The sequence below is a fragment of the Macaca fascicularis genome, chromosome 16 (genome assembly GCF_037993035.2).
Source record: "Macaca fascicularis isolate 582-1 chromosome 16, T2T-MFA8v1.1".
Taxonomy (NCBI): Eukaryota; Metazoa; Chordata; class Mammalia; order Primates; family Cercopithecidae; genus Macaca; species Macaca fascicularis.
In genome coordinates, this window is record NC_088390.1 from 7,551,110 (window position 1) to 7,567,694 (window position 16,585).

The following is a 16,585-nucleotide window of genomic DNA, read 5'->3' on the forward strand; positions in this document are numbered from 1 at the left end:
TACTTTGTCTCACAGGGTGAAGTGATGAACCTCCTGATGTTCCTGTCAACGTGGGACGGGAAGGTGCCGCAGCCGGCCATCCTGAAGCCCCGGCCCCTGTGGACAGGCAAGCAGATCTTCTCCCTCATCATACCTGGTCACATCAATTGTATCCGTACCCACAGCACCCACCCCGATGATGAAGACAGTGGCCCTTACAAGCACATCTCTCCTGGGGACACTAAGGTAGGGCCTGGCTTGTGGTTATGTGGGGACAGAATCTGGACATAGGAGCCAGCACCAGAGCGGGGGACCTGAGTGGGTGCTTTGTCCTTAGGTGGTGGTGGAGAACGGGGAGCTGATCATGGGCATCCTGTGTAAGAAGTCTCTGGGCACGTCAGCTGGTTCCCTGGTCCACATATCCTACCTAGAGATGGGCCATGACATCACTCGCCTCTTCTACTCCAACATTCAGACCGTCATTAACAACTGGCTCCTCATCGAGGGTGAGCATGGAGGCGTGGTACCAGGACCTTTCTGTGAATTCTCTAACTTCTTACTGTCCTTCCATCCCTTTCTTTCCTCCTTGGATTTGGTGCCCCCTGCTTCTACTGTTGGCTATAATTCCATTCCATGTTTCTTAGAGGTCCAAAGGGGTTTGCTGATGCCTTTCCCTGTCTCTAGGTCATACCATTGGCATTGGGGACTCCATTGCTGATTCTAAGACTTACCAGGACATTCAGAACACTATTAAGAAGGCCAAGCAGGATGTAATAGAGGTGAGAGGGAAGGCCACCAGAGATGGAATAAGGGGTTTCCAGGGACTTTGAAGTTAGCATCATCAAGAGCAAAGGGAGTGTAAAGTTAGAGGGAAGGGGCGGGGAGTAGGGATTGATGTCTCACCAAGAGCTCTGCCTCCAGGTCATCGAGAAGGCACACAACAACGAGCTGGAGCCCACCCCAGGGAACACTCTGCGGCAGACCTTTGAGAATCAGGTGAACCGCATTCTTAATGATGCCCGAGACAAGACTGGCTCCTCTGCTCAGAAATCCCTGTCTGAATACAACAACTTCAAGTCTATGGTCGTGTCTGGAGCTAAAGGTTCCAAGATTAACATCTCCCAGGTGAGGAGCCTTGTCTTTCCACATACGGGGCCACACTGAAGTTTGGGAGGAGGAAGGAAGGTGTTTGCATGTATTAGGGTCAGGAGGATCATGGGAGTTGGGAAGAAATCTTGGGAACTGTTATTCTTAAGGCAGAGGGAATTCAGTACACCCCACCTTTCTGTTTCCCAGGTCATTGCTGTCGTCGGGCAGCAGAACGTGGAGGGCAAACGGATTCCATTTGGCTTCAAGCACCGGACTCTGCCTCACTTCATCAAGGATGACTACGGGCCCGAGAGCCGTGGCTTTGTGGAGAACTCCTACCTAGCCGGCCTCACCCCCACCGAGTTCTTTTTCCACGCCATGGGGGGTCGTGAGGGGCTCATTGACACGGCTGTCAAGACTGCTGAGACTGGTGAGGCTTTCCTTAGGGGTCTTCCTTGGGCTGTTACCAGGGACTGCTGCAGGCTGAGAAACCCCTGACAGGTGGGGAGTGGAAATGCTCAGGCTCCTATTCCCAGGGTATAATTCTGGCCCTTGTGGAAAGAATAGAGACTCAAGAGTAGGCAAACACCCTTGTTTGGATTGCTGTGCAGCATTCCGCAGTGCAGGGATAGAGCTTTCCAGGGCTCTGCTGGCCTGTCCCATTGGGGTGGTGCCTGCTGGGCTTTTTGTCCATCTAGTGGTAGACACTGAGTTTTCATTCAAAGGTCCTAGACAAAGGGAATACTAGCTGACTCTTTTGAGAGTCAGTTAGGTTACGGCCCCAGCCTGGGTCTTTGGGCTTTGTCATCCCCTTTTTGCCTTGGGTCCTACAACTGATTACTTCCCTCCAGGATACATCCAGCGGCGACTGATCAAGTCCATGGAGTCAGTGATGGTGAAGTACGACGCGACTGTGAGGAACTCCATCAACCAGGTGGTGCAGCTGCGCTACGGCGAAGACGGCCTGGCAGGCGAGAGCGTTGAGTTCCAGAACCTGGCTACGCTGAAACCTTCCAACAAGGCTTTTGAGAAGAAGTGAGGAGGCGGGCAGGCGGGTGGTTCTCGCCCCTGGGGCTCAGGGCCTGAGTAGTAGGATTCCTATACCTATTCCAGAGAGATAGCCTGGTATGTGTCTTGCACTAGAGCTTACCTTTCAACGTCCTTTTCCCACCTATCTGAAACAGCTGTGTGACACGGGGGAGGAGGTGGATGGAGGTGGATTTAAGATCAGTCCCCATTTTGTCCCTGCTGATATTATAAAGCAGATGCAGAGGGGTGGGCCTGTACTCAGGTCCCACTGGCAGTCCTTGGGCCTGAATTTTTCTCTGTCCAAGATTCTTGCCTCCAAACCACTGTACCTGGTCGGCTGTGCACGTTTGGGAACCTTAGAGCGCATTTTGTGGGGACCAAGGTCCCAGAGCCTACCTGCCCACTGGCTACCCCTTCCACTTCCAGGTTCCGCTTTGATTATACCAATGAGAGGGCCCTGCGGCGCACTCTGCAGGAGGACCTGGTGAAGGACGTGCTGAGCAACGCACACATACAGAACGAGTTGGAGCGGGAATTTGAGCGGATGCGGGAGGATCGGGAGGTGCTCAGGGTCATCTTCCCAACTGGAGACAGCAAGGTGTGTGTGGCTGGGAAGTGCTAACACTAGAGATGTGCCTCTCTGGATGGCTGTCCCCAGACACAACCCTCCCTCCATATCCTCCTCCCTCAGGTTGTCCTCCCCTGTAACCTGCTGCGGATGATCTGGAACGCTCAGAAAATCTTCCACATCAACCCACGCCTTCCCTCCGACCTGCACCCCATCAAAGTGGTGGAGGGTGAGTACCTGCTTAGGGGTCTCCCAGCCAGGCTAGGGGATAGGAGACTGCTGGGCCCTGGTCTGATGATCTCCTCACCTCTAATTGGTCCCCAGGAGTCAAGGAATTGAGCAAGAAGCTGGTGATTGTGAATGGGGATGACCCACTAAGTCGGCAGGCCCAGGAAAATGCCACGCTGCTCTTCAACATCCACCTGCGGTCCACGTTGTGTTCCCGCCGCATGGCGGAGGAGTTTCGGCTCAGTGGGGAGGCCTTCGACTGGCTGCTTGGGGAGATTGAGTCCAAGTTCAACCAAGCTATTGTGAGTGTTGTTTTCCTCCTTTTACCTGTTGACTTCTGTGGTTTCCGAGAAGAGCCCACTTCTGTCCACAATCACCTAATAATAGTTGTCATTCATGGAGAGACTACTGTGTACCTTACCAAGTCCTGTGTTTGGGCCATTATCCCTTTGTACCATCATGGCTTTAAAACACTCCTAGCGTGGGAGGGTTTGTTAGTCCCACGTTGCAGAGAAAAACTGAGGTTTGGGCTGGGCGCAGTGGCCCATGCCTGTAATCCCAGCACTTTGGGAGGCCGAGGCAGTCGGATCACAAAGTCAAGAGATGGAGACCATCCTGGCCAACATGGTGAAACCCCGTCTCTACTAAAAATACAAAAATTAGCTGGGTGTGGTGGCGTGCGCCTGTAGTCCCAGCTACTCTCTGGAGGCTGAGGCAGGAGAATCACTTGAACCCTTGGAGGCGGAGGTTGCAGTGAGCTGAGATCATGCCACTGCACTCCATCCTGGTGACAAAGCGAGACTCCGTCAAAAAAAAAAAACAAAAAAACTCAGGCTTGGAGAGAGAGACTGGATTGTATGATGGTCATATAGGAAGTAAGTGGCATGACTAGGATATGACATAGAATTCTTTTTTTCTTCTTCTTCCCTGCACTCCCTGCTGTGTGCAGAGTCTAATTTAGATAAAGATAGGGAATTAGGGCTGGGTGTAATGGCTTACGCCCATAATCCCAGCACTTTGGGAGGCCGAGGTGGGTGGGTGGGTCAGGAGTTCTAGACCAGCCTAACCAACATGGTGAAATACAAAAATTAGCCAGGTGTGGTGGTGCGCGCCTGTAATCCCAGCTACTTGGGAGGCTGAAGCAGGAGAATCGCTTGAACCCGGGAGGCGGAGGTTGCGGTGAGCCGAGATTACACCTTTGCACTCCAGCCTGGGCAAGAGAGCGAGACTCTGTCTCAAAAAAAAAAAAAGGAGTAAATAGAAAAAAAGATTTATAGATAGTGGAATATGCTTTCACTGGCTTTAAGGATTTTATAGGATAATAGGATAAAGCACTGTCATAGGTGTACCTCTGAACCTGTTTACTGTAAGTCAATTTTTATAAATTAAATAATTAAAAATGTATTAGGGAACACCATAGAACATGGCTGAAAGAAATTTAAAAAGACCTAAATGAAGCTGGGTGCTGTGGCCTACTCCTGTAATCCCAGCACTTTGGGAGACTGAGGTGGGCAGATCACCTGAGGTCAGGAGTTCGAGAACAGCCTGACCAACAGGAAGAAACCCCACCTTTACTAAAAATACAAAATTAGCTGGGTGTGGTGGCATATGCCTGTAATCCCAGCTGCTCGGGAGGTGAGACAGGAGAATCACCTGAACCTGGGGGTGGAGGTTGCAGTGACCCGAGATTGCGCCATTGTACTCTAGCCTGGGCAACAAGAGTGAGACTCTGTTTTTGTTTTTTTTTTTTTTTTTTTTTTTTAAACCCCTAAATGAAAGACCTCTCGTGTTCATGGATTGGAAGACTTAATATTGTTGAATAGCACTACTTCCCAAAGTGAGCTGTATAGATCCAATATAATCCCTATCAAAATTCCAACTGGTTTTTTTCACAGACATTTATAACTTGATGTTAAAATTCATATGGAAATGCAAAGGATATAGTATAGCCAAGACAATATTTAAAAGTAACAAAAGTTGGACAACTCACATTCCCTGATTTCAAAACTTACTACAAAGCTACAGTAAGCAAGACAGTGTGCTTCTATCATAAAGATACATATAAAGACTGATAGAGTAGAATTGAGAGTCCAGAAATAAACCCTCACATTTATGGTCACTTGATTTTTTGCAAGAGTCCCAATTTAATTAAATGGGGTAAGAATACTCTTGTTAGCAAATACTGCTAGGGCAACTAGATACCCACATGCAGAAGAATGAAGTTGGATTCCTACCTCATACCATGTACAAAAACTATCTCAAAACGCCTAAATTCAAGAGCTGACACTATAAAAATACTCTTAGAAGGAAACTTGAATAAGTCTTCATGACTGGCTTAGGCAGTGAATTCTTAGGTATGATACCAAAAGCATAAGCATCCAAAGGAAAAAATAGATGAATTGGACTTCATCAAAATATAAAACTTCATGGTTCATAGTACACTATCAAGAAAGTAAAAAGATAACACAGAGAATGGGAGAAAATATTTGGAAGTCATCTGATAAGGGCCATACATATAGAATATGTAAAGGACAATATAGCAGGTCAATAAAAAGTCTCAATGGATTTCAATACTTGTTTCCTGGGTGGGTGCGGTGGCTCACGCCTATAATCCCAGTACTTTGGGAGGCTGAGGCGGGCGGATCACCTGAGGTCGGGAGTTTGAGACCAGCCTGACCAACATGGAGAAACACCATCTCTACTAAAAATACAAAATTAGCCGGGCTTGGTGGCGCATGCCTGTAATCCGAGTTACTCGGGAGGCTGAGGCAGGACAATCACTTGAACCCGGGAGGTGGAGGTTGCAGTCAGCCAAGATCGTGCCATTGCACTCCAGCCTGGGCAACAAGAGTGAGACTCCATCTCAAAAATAATAATAAAAGGCCAGGCACGGTGGCTCATGCCTGTAACCCCAGCTTGGGGGGCCAAAAGGGGGTGGATCCATGAGGTCAGGAGATAAGAGACCATCCTGACTAACATGGTGAAACCCCGTCTCTACTAAAAAAAAATACAAAAAATTAGCCGGGCGTCGTGGCAGGTGCCTGTAGTCCCAGCTACTCGGGAGGCTGAGGCAGGAGAATGGTGTGAACCTGGGAGGCGGAGGTTGCAGTGAGCCAAGACCGCGCCACTGCACTCCAGCCTGGGCGACAGAGTGAGACTCTGTCTCAAAAAATAACATAATAGCCTGTAATCCCAGCACTTTGGGAGGCCGAGACGGGCGGATCATGAGGTCAGGAGATCGAGACCATCCTGGCTAATACGGTGAAACCCCGTCTCTACTAAACAATACAAAAAACTAGCCGGGCGAAGTAGCGGGTACCTGTAGTCCCAGCTACTCGGGAGGCTGAGGCAGGAGAATGGCGTGAACCCGGGAGGAGGAGCTTGCAGTGAGCTGAGATTCGGCCACTGCACTCCAGCCTGGGTGACAGAGCAAGACTCCGTCTCAAAAAATATATATATATATATATATACATATATATATAAAAAATAATAAAATTTAAAAACATGTTTCCCCGAAGAAGAGTACTACTTATGTAAATGATCAGTAAGTGCATGAAAAGATCCTCAACATCATTAGCCATCAGGGATAATGCACATGAAACCAGAGCGATGTGCCACTTCATGTCCACTAGTGTGACTGTAATCCAAACACAGATAATAACAAGTGTTGACAATGATGTGGAAAAATTAGAATCCTCATACATTGCTAGTAGAAAAGGTACAACTGCTTTAGGAAGTTAAACATAGAGTTACCATATGGCCCAGCAGTTTCATTCCTAGATCTACACACACACACACACACACACACACACACACACACACACACACACTCTCAAGAGAACAGAAAGCATACACACACACACACACACACGAGAACAGAAAGCATATGGCCACGCAAACATTTATACACAAATGTTCATATCAGTGTTACTGTAGTTAAGCAGTGAAAACAACTTAAGTGTCCACTGATGAATGTATAAGCAAAATGTGGTAGATCGCATATCCATTCGAGGGAACATCATTCAGCAATAAAAAGTAATGAACAGGCTGGGCGTGGTGGCTCACGCCTGTAATCCCAGCACTTTGGGAGGCCGAGGCAGGCAGATCACTTGAGGTCAGGAGTTCCAGAACAGCCTGCCCAACATGGTGAAACCTCATCTCTACCAAAAATAGGAAAATTAGCCAGGTGTGGTGGCACACGCTTGTTATCCCAGCTACTTGGGAGGTTAAGGCAGGAGGATCACTTGAACCTGGGCAGCAGAGGTTGCAGTGAGCTGAGTGAGATTGCATCACTGTACTCCAGCCTGGGCAACAGAGGGAGACCGTCTCAAAAAAAAAGTAACAGCCAAGCACAGTGGCTGATGTCTGTAATCCTAGCTCTTTGGGAGGCTGAGGTAGGAAGATTGCTTGAGCCCAGAAGTTCAAGACCACCCTTGGGCACATGGCAAAACCCCATCTACAAAAAAATTTAGCCGGGTGTGGTGGAGTGCCCCTGTAATAACAGCTACTTGGGAGGCTGAGGTGGGAGGATCACCTGAGGCCAGGAGGTTGAGGCTGTATTAGTGAGCTGAGATCATGCTACTGTACTTCAGCCTGGGTGACAGTGAGACTCTAAGGAAAAAAAAAAAGTAATGAGCTGTCAAGCCACAGAAAGACAGTGATAAGCCAGATGCGGTGGCTCGTAACTATAATCTTAACACTTTGGGAGGCCAAGGCAGGAGGTTCACCAGAGCCCAGGAGTTGGAGACCAGCCTGGGCAACATTAACGAAATCCTGTCTCTACCAGTGATGAACTTTAAATGTATATTTACTTAGTGGAAGAAGTTAGTCTGAAAAAGTTAGATGCTGTGTGATTACAGTTTAATTTCATATGTGACTATCTCATAACACATATGGGGAGCTTCCTATTTAGCTGTTATAGAATGAATATTTACCCAGTAATTTTAATGTAGGTTTAGAAGTTTGAATCTTGGCCAGGTGCAGAGGCCCACACCTGTAATCCTAGCACTTTGGGAGGCCGAGGCGGGTGGATCACTTGAGGTTGGGAGTTTGAGACCAGCCTGACCAACATGGTGAAACCCCGTCTCTACTAAAGATACAAAAAAATATTAGCTGGGTGTGGTGGCACACACCTGTAATACCAGCTACTTGGGAGGCTGAGGCAGGAGAATTGCTTGAACCTGGGAGGCAGAAGTTGCAGGGAGGCAGAAGTTGCAGTGGGCCAAGATTGCGCCATTGCACTCCATCCTGGGCGACAGGGTGAGATTCCATCTCAGAAAAAAAAAAAAAAGAAAGAAATTTGGATCTCAGATGGTATAGTAGCTTTCTTTGGATGTGCTGCATACCAGGTGCCAAATGGTGTCCTATAAATGGAAGCTCTTGTGTGAGGAAGGGGATGATCAAATAGGAGTTTTTTTTTTTTCTTTTAGAGTTTGTCTGCCTTTTCCAAACTCATCTACCCATGTCCTTTAAGGTTACAGTTCTGGCCCTGACTGTGATAAGCCAGATGCGGATCCGCATCCTGCTCTCATTAACCGAAAGAGAGGCGTTGGCTTTGTCTGATGCTAGCTTTTCCTCTTTTCCTTAGGCCCATCCTGGGGAAATGGTGGGAGCTCTGGCTGCACAGTCCCTTGGAGAACCTGCCACCCAGATGACCTTGAATACCTTCCACTATGCTGGTGTGTCTGCCAAGAATGTGACACTGGGTGTGCCCCGACTTAAGGAGCTCATCAACATTTCCAAGAAGCCAAAGACCCCTTCACTTACCGTCTTCTTGTTGGGCCAGTCTGCTCGAGATGCTGAGAGAGCCAAGGTAGGGATCCAGGGGTGCTGGGCTTCTTGGCAGGAAGAAAAGAACAACTCAACTGGGCGCGGTGGCTCACGCCTGTAATCCCAGCACTTTGGGAGGCCAAAGCGGGTGGATCACCTGAGGTCAGGAGTTGAAGACCAACCTGGCCAACATGGTGAAACCCCGTCTCTACTAAAAATACAAAAATTAGCTGGGCATGGTGGCGCGTGCCTGTAATCCCAGCTACTAGTAGGGGCGGAGGCAGGAGGATCGCTTGAACCTGGGAGGCAGAGGTTGCAGTGAGCTGAGATTGTGCCACTGCCCTCCAGCTTGGACAAGAGCGAGACTCCATCTCAAAAAAAAAAAAACAAAAGAAGAACTCTTCCCGTTGAATAAAGGGTTTTGGATTCCCTTGATAAGGAGAGTTAGAAGAGGCCTTTAGAGGCCGGGCACGGTGGCTCACGCCTGTAATCCCAGCACTTTGGGAGGCTGAGACGGGCGGATCACGAGGTCAGGAGATCAAGACTATCCTGGCTAACACAGTGAAACCCCGTCTCTACTAAAAATACAAAAAATTAGCCGGGCGCGATGGCGGGCGCCTGTAGTCCCAGCTACTCAGGAGGCTGAGGCAGGAGAATGGCGTGAACCCAGAGGGGCGGAGCTTGCAGTGAGTGGAGATCGCGCCACTGCACTCCAGCCTAGGGGACAGAGTGATACTCCGTCTCAAAAAAAAAAAAAAAAAAGCCTTTAGAGCTACTCGGTTCTCTGTGTCATGGACTTCTCTCTGTTCCCAGGATATTCTATGCCGCCTGGAGCATACAACGTTGAGGAAGGTGACTGCCAACACAGCCATCTACTATGACCCCAACCCCCAGAGCACGGTGGTGGCAGAGGACCAAGAGTGGGTGAATGTCTACTATGAAATGCCTGACTTTGATGTGGCCCGAATCTCCCCCTGGCTGTTGCGGGTGGAGCTGGATCGGAAGCACATGACTGATCGGAAGCTGACCATGGAGCAGATTGCTGAAAAGATCAATGCTGGTAAGCCTAGGAGGGCAGGCCTGGCTCAGGAGCCCCACTGTCTGTGCCATCACCTGTCGTGTTCACTGCACTTGAGCCCCTAAAGAGCTACCCACCCTCACTCCGTCCACGTACCAGTTCCGCCCATCCAAGGCATCCTCCAACTCTCCAGGTCCCCTCTGCACTCCCTTTCTCTTCTCAGTGTTCCCCCTTCCCCTTTCCGAGGGCTTCTATGAAAAAGGAAGTTTCTGTGAGGAGGAGTGGGGAGCCAAAAGAGCCTTGCTCAGAGGGAGCTGCGAATGGACAGTGCCTGGGGCCAGTCCTGTTAGCTGCAGCCTTTCTCATGGCTCCTCGCCCCACCAGGTTTTGGTGATGACTTGAACTGCATCTTTAACGATGACAACGCAGAGAAGCTGGTGCTCCGTATTCGCATCATGAACAGCGATGAGAACAAGATGCAGGAGGTAATAGGGGATCTAGGAAGAAGTTGATGTGTCATGTGTAGAACTCATGAATCATGTTAGGGACCAAAGAAAAGATGCAGTCAGCACTGAGGGGGGCCGGGCGCGGGGGCCAGGCCTGTAATCCCAGCACTGAGGGGGGCTGGGCGCGGGGCCCCGGGCCTGTAATCCCAGTACTGTGGGAGGCTGAGGTGGGTGGATCACCTGAGGTCAGCCTGACCAACACGGAGAAACCCCATCTCGTGTTACTAAAAATACAAAATTAGCCAGCCATGGTGGTGCGTGCCTGTAATCCCAGCTACTCGGGAGACTGAGGCAGGAGAATGGCTTGAACCCAGGAGGCGGAGGTGCGGTGAGCCAAGATCATGCCATTGCACTCCAACGTGGGCAACAAGAGTGAAACTCCGTCTCAAACAATAAACATTGAGGGGTGGGTCGTACCCACCTAATTTCGGGATAGGGAATAGTGATGAGCAACGATTTTCTTTTTTTTTTTTTTTTTTTTTGAGACGGAGTCTCGCTCTGCCGCCCAGGCTGGAGTGCAGTGGCCGGATCTCAACTCACTGCAAGCTCCGCCTCCCGGGTTCACGCCATTCTCCTGCCTCAGCCTCCTGAGTAGCTGGGACTACAGGCGCCCGCCACCGCGCCCGGCTAGTTTTTTGTATTTTTTAGTAGAGACGGGGTTTCACCGTGTTCGCCAGGATGGTCTCGATCTCCTGACCTCGTGATCCGCCCATCTCGGCCTCCCAAAGTGCTGGGATTACAGGCTTGAGCCACCGCCCCCGGCCCTGAGCAACGATTTTCAAAACCCACAGCACCGGCTGAGTAGATAAAACAGCTGGTGTTGAAATAGGAGATAGGAGTGCCTCCCTGTTGCCCTGTCCCCTGGCTTTCCTCCCCCGAGCCTCCTGCAGCTTGCTTTGCTTAGGGAATACAAACCCCAGCCCTGAGGCAGGGGCCAGACTTGGGGGCAGGTTGCATAGTAGGAATTGCTCTGTCCTAGGGGAAGTCGTGTGACAGGCATAACAAGACCCATGAAAAGGCTGGATCACTGACTTCACTCCTGGGCATGGCTCCTGCGATATTTGTTTAGCACATGTTGGTGCCTGATGCTTTAGTAATAAAAACTGAAGAACTCAGGCCGGGCGTGGTGGCTCAGACTTGTAATCCCAGCACTTTGGGAGGCCGAGGCGGGCAGATTACCTGAGGTCAGGAGTTGGACACCAGCTTGACCAACATGGAGAAACCCCGTCTCTACTGAAAATACAAAATTAGCCGGGCATGGTGGTGCATGCCTGTAATCTCAGTTACTCGGGAGGCTGAGGCAGGAGAACCGCTTGAACCTGGGAGGTGGAGGTTGCAGTGAGGCAAGATGGCGCCATTGCACTCCAGCCTGGGCAACAAGAGTGAGACTCCATCTCAAAAAAAACAAAAAAAACTGAAGAACTCACACTGAACCTGCTGTCAGAAAACAGTTATAAAAGCATTGATAGGTCTTGATGGAATACAATATATGGCCATTAAAAGAGATCACTGTCATGCCAGCGGCAGCCTAGGTGAACATGCGGTTAAGTGCTGGAGCAGGGAATGGTGTGTGTTTGGGTACAGTGGTTGGAGGACATGACACTTTGATGGAGCCCGCCTCTCGCTAGGCAGGACTGCACCAGAGTGGAAGTTGTGATAGGTTGGTGGGATTTGGGTACCTTTCCTTAGGCTGCTTTTAATATTGTAAAATCAGGATAAAAAGTCTCACTGGAGAGTTGCTGGAACCTGGGGGGTAGAGGTTGCAGTGAGCCGAGATCATGCCATTGCACTCCAGCCCAGGCTGATAACAACGAAATTCCGTCTCAAAAAGAAAAACTGTCCCACTGGAAGTGTGAGGGGCAGAGCCTGGTGACTGACTTGTTAGGCCCTCAAGGAGGCTGTAGTTGGAGGTGAGAGCCGGGGAAGAGACCAGAGGATGCCGAGTGCTGACCTCATTCTCGCTGCAGGAGGAAGAGGTGGTGGATAAGATGGATGATGATGTCTTCCTGCGCTGCATTGAGTCCAACATGCTGACAGATATGACCCTGCAGGGCATCGAGCAGATCAGCAAGGTCAGCCGTCCCCTCCGCCACCGCCTTCCTCCTCCCGCTCCCCGATTCCCCGCCCTGCCCACCCTGAGCACGCTGTCTTTCCCACAGGTGTACATGCACTTGCCACAGACAGACAACAAGAAGAAAATCATCATCACAGAGGACGGGGAATTCAAGGCCCTGCAGGAGTGGATCCTGGAGACGGACGGCGTGAGCTTGATGCGGGTGCTGAGTGAGAAGGATGTGGACCCCGTGCGCACCACGTCCAATGACATCGTGGAGATCTTCACGGTGAGCCCTAGTGTGCTGCCCAGCGGCCTTTCGTGGATCTCTGGCTCTCAGGCCCCTCATTCTGTGCTGTCCACTCACAGGATTTCCTCAGGCTCAGACTTTTTCTGCCTGAATCCATTTCTGAGTGTGGGATGTCCTGGCTCCTGACCCCCTCCCTGGATCTGGGTGGTGGCAGAAGCAGGAAAGAGAGCAGAGTTGCTCAGTCCTGACCCTCCCGTCTGCTTCCCTCCCCTGTGCCAGGTGCTGGGCATTGAAGCTGTGCGGAAGGCCCTGGAGCGGGAGCTGTACCATGTCATCTCGTTTGATGGCTCCTATGTCAATTACCGACACTTGGCTCTCTTGTGTGATACCATGACCTGTCGTGGCCATTTGATGGCCATCACCCGACACGGAGTCAACCGCCAGGACACAGGACCACTCATGAAGTGTTCCTTTGAGGAAACGGTAACAGTGGAATTTATGAATAGGGCAGAAGGAGGGAGCAGTGTGGGAAGAAGGGCGCCCACTTTGGGCGGCTGGGCTGTGGTGATGGGACAGCCAGGTGCTGTGTGTGGTGGGGTCTCATGGGGCCTGTCTGCTCTGTTCAGGTGGATGTGCTTATGGAAGCAGCCGCACATGGCGAGAGCGACCCCATGAAGGGGGTCTCTGAGAATATCATGCTGGGCCAGCTGGCTCCAGCCGGCACTGGCTGCTTTGACCTACTGCTTGATGCAGAGAAGTGCAAGTATGGCATGGAGATCCCCACCAATATCCCCGGCCTGGGGGCTGCTGGACGTGAGTATGAGGCCCTAGCTGCCCAGTACCTGCCTGCATTGGCGAGGCGGTGGGGCAGGCCGTGGGTGGGAGGGTGTCACTAGTCTGTTGTTGCTGTTCTTGCTCCTCACGATTTCCTGTGTGCCTCTTTGCAGCCACCGGCATGTTCTTTGGCTCAGCACCCAGTCCCATGGGTGGAATCTCTCCTGCCATGACGCCTTGGAACCAGGGTGCAACCCCTGCCTACGGCGCCTGGTCCCCCAGTGTTGGTGAGTAACCTGATCCAGGAAGAGGGCCCTCCAGGTGGTTCAGAGGTGGGTGAGCTGGGATCATGAACAGCAGCCATTGTTGGAACTCTTGAAGGCCGCAGAGGGCTATTGAAAGGTGGGCAGGAAGAATTGGGGGCATTTGATCTTCAGCTCTGGCCTTAACTTGCTTTTCTCACTCTATAGGGAGTGGAATGACCCCAGGGGCAGCTGGCTTCTCTCCCAGTGCTGCATCAGATGCCAGTGGCTTCAGCCCAGGTTACTCCCCTGCCTGGTCTCCCACACCCGGCTCCCCGGGGTCCCCGGGTCCCTCAAGCCCTTACATCCCTTCACCAGGTGAGCTGTCGCCATCTGTCGGGCCAGGTTTGTTTCCTCCTCAGTTCTGGGTGAGTCTGTCCATTACTCATCTCCTTTGTTGGCTGTTTCCCCACAGGTGGTGCCATGTCTCCCAGCTACTCGCCAACGTCACCTGCCTATGAGCCCCGCTCTCCTGGGGGCTACACACCCCAGAGTCCCTCTTATTCCCCCACTTCACCCTCCTACTCCCCTACCTCTCCATCATATTCTCCAACCAGTCCCAACTATAGTCCCACATCACCCAGCTACTCACCGACCTCTCCCAGCTACTCGCCCACCTCTCCCAGCTACTCACCCACCTCTCCCAGCTACTCACCCACCTCTCCCAGCTACTCACCCACCTCTCCCAGCTACTCGCCCACTTCCCCTAGCTACTCGCCCACCTCTCCCAGCTACTCGCCGACATCTCCCAGCTACTCGCCGACATCTCCCAGCTACTCGCCAACTTCACCCAGCTATTCTCCCACTTCCCCCAGCTACTCACCAACCTCTCCAAGCTATTCACCCACCTCCCCCAGCTACTCACCCACTTCCCCAAGTTACTCACCCACCAGCCCGAACTATTCTCCAACCAGTCCCAATTATACCCCAACGTCACCCAGCTACAGCCCAACATCACCCAGCTATTCACCTACTAGTCCCAACTACACGCCTACCAGCCCTAACTACAGCCCAACCTCTCCAAGCTACTCTCCAACATCACCCAGTTATTCCCCGACCTCACCAAGTTACTCCCCTTCCAGCCCACGATACACACCACAGTCTCCAACCTATACCCCAAGCTCACCCAGCTACAGCCCCAGCTCGCCCAGCTACAGCCCAACCTCACCCAAGTACACCCCAACCAGTCCTTCCTACAGTCCCAGCTCCCCAGAGTATACCCCAACCTCCCCCAAGTACTCACCTACCAGTCCCAAATATTCACCCACCTCTCCCAAGTACTCTCCTACCAGTCCCACCTATTCACCCACCACCCCAAAATACTCCCCAACATCCCCTACTTATTCCCCAACCTCTCCAGTCTACACCCCAACCTCTCCCAAGTACTCACCTACTAGTCCCACTTACTCGCCCACTTCTCCCAAGTACTCACCCACCAGCCCCACCTACTCGCCCACCTCTCCCAAAGGTTCGACTTACTCTCCCACTTCCCCTGGTTACTCGCCCACCAGCCCCACCTACAGCCTCACCAGCCCGGCCATCAGCCCGGATGACAGCGATGAGGAGAACTGAGGGCTCGTGGGGCGCGGCAGCGGGCTAGGGTCCAGGGCAGCTTGCCCATGCTGCTGTGCAGTTCTTGCTTCCCTCGTGGGGTGTCACCCCCAGCCCAGCTCCCTTGTACATAAACGCCTTGTGGCAGAGCTCTTGGTGAACTTCTGGATCCCGTTTCTGATGCAGATTCTTGTCTCGTTCTCCACTCATGCTGTCAGAACCCACTGGCCCAGTGGTGTTCTCATTCCTACCCCACCCACCCCTTGCCTGTCCCCAAATTGAAGATCCTTCCTTGCCTGTGACTTGATGTGGGGGCGGGTAAAGGGCATTTTAACTTAGGGGTAGTTCCTGCTCTGAGTGGTTACAGCTGATCCTCGAGAAGAACAAAGCTAAAGCTGCCTTTTGTCTGTTATTTTATTTTTTTGAAGTTTAAATAAAGTTTACTAATTTTGACCAAAAATGTGACCATGGAGTGCTTCATTGGGATTCAGGGGACCCACAGGCCCTGCCTCTTGCCTTCTGCTTCCTGCCTCCTGCCTCCTGCCTGGGCTGCTGCTGATCTGTTAGCGGGAGGGGACCTTCCAGTCACTGAGCCCGCGCACAGCCCCTGCTCTGTGCTGAGTTTGTTGTAGTCACAACAGATGCATCTCTTGTCCTGCATTAAGGTGATACTAGCCATAACAGCTTTTTAACCTGTTTTACTGATCGTCATAAATAATTTGGAAAGTGTAGAAACGTATAATGCAGAGGGAGAGAAATGATCACCCTTAATCCCACCACTAGGAGGCATACTTTCTTTTGTATTTTTTTCCTACATTTTTCTTGAGTCACTAACAAATGAACAAAAATGTACTTTTATTTCGGCCTCAAACCAAGAATGAAAAGATGATATAGATGCTGTAATACAGAAGCTGAAGTTAAAGGATTTGGGGGTAATATGTTGGTTTTAGCTGGCCATTTTTTCCCCTTTCATTAGCACCTTAATGTGGGTATCAATGTTCTACATCCTCTGCAAGTCATTTCTGGTTTATTTTAGGTATTTTTATTTTATTTATTTTTGAGACAGTCTCGCTCTGTCACCCAGGCTGGAGTGCAGTGGCACAGTCTCGGCTCACTGCAACCTCTGCCTCCCAGGTTCAAGCAATTCTACCTCAGCCTCCCAAGTACCTGGGATTACAGGCGCCCACCACCATGCCCAGCTACTTTTTGTATTTTTAATAGAGATGAGATTTCACCCTGTTGGCCAGGCTGGTCTCAAACTCCTGATTTCAGGTGAACCGCCCACCTCGGCCTCCCAAAGTTCTGGGATTACAGGCGTGAGCCGCTGCGCTTGGCCTATTTAGCCTTTGCTCTCATTCCTGAAAGTGAGTTCCCCGTGACATCATTCCCCTTCCGCCTAAAGAACTTTTAGTATTTCTTACAGAGCAGCATTGCTGGTGACAAATGATCTTAGTTTTCTTTTTGTCGGG

At 51.0% G+C, this 16,585-nt stretch overlaps 1 protein-coding gene across 1 annotated transcript in view; it reads left to right on the forward strand.

Moving 5' to 3' along the window:
- Positions 1–15,576, forward strand: part of POLR2A (RNA polymerase II subunit A) — a 34,208-nt gene extending 18,632 nt beyond the window's left edge. The window contains exons 11-29 of the mRNA XM_045375437.2: positions 16–225; positions 317–485; positions 664–758; positions 901–1,104; positions 1,276–1,498; positions 1,920–2,103; positions 2,524–2,695; positions 2,789–2,894; positions 2,990–3,195; positions 8,481–8,705; positions 9,476–9,722; positions 10,065–10,165; positions 12,154–12,258; positions 12,346–12,528; positions 12,769–12,972; positions 13,116–13,302; positions 13,437–13,550; positions 13,734–13,883; positions 13,981–15,576. Coding sequence (XP_045231372.1) covers positions 16–225; positions 317–485; positions 664–758; positions 901–1,104; positions 1,276–1,498; positions 1,920–2,103; positions 2,524–2,695; positions 2,789–2,894; positions 2,990–3,195; positions 8,481–8,705; positions 9,476–9,722; positions 10,065–10,165; positions 12,154–12,258; positions 12,346–12,528; positions 12,769–12,972; positions 13,116–13,302; positions 13,437–13,550; positions 13,734–13,883; positions 13,981–15,137 — 4,242 coding nt within the window. The 3' untranslated portion in view covers positions 15,138–15,576. The remainder of the gene's footprint in view (positions 1–15; positions 226–316; positions 486–663; positions 759–900; positions 1,105–1,275; positions 1,499–1,919; positions 2,104–2,523; positions 2,696–2,788; positions 2,895–2,989; positions 3,196–8,480; positions 8,706–9,475; positions 9,723–10,064; positions 10,166–12,153; positions 12,259–12,345; positions 12,529–12,768; positions 12,973–13,115; positions 13,303–13,436; positions 13,551–13,733; positions 13,884–13,980) is intronic.
- The last annotated feature ends 1,009 nt before the right edge of the window (positions 15,577–16,585 follow it).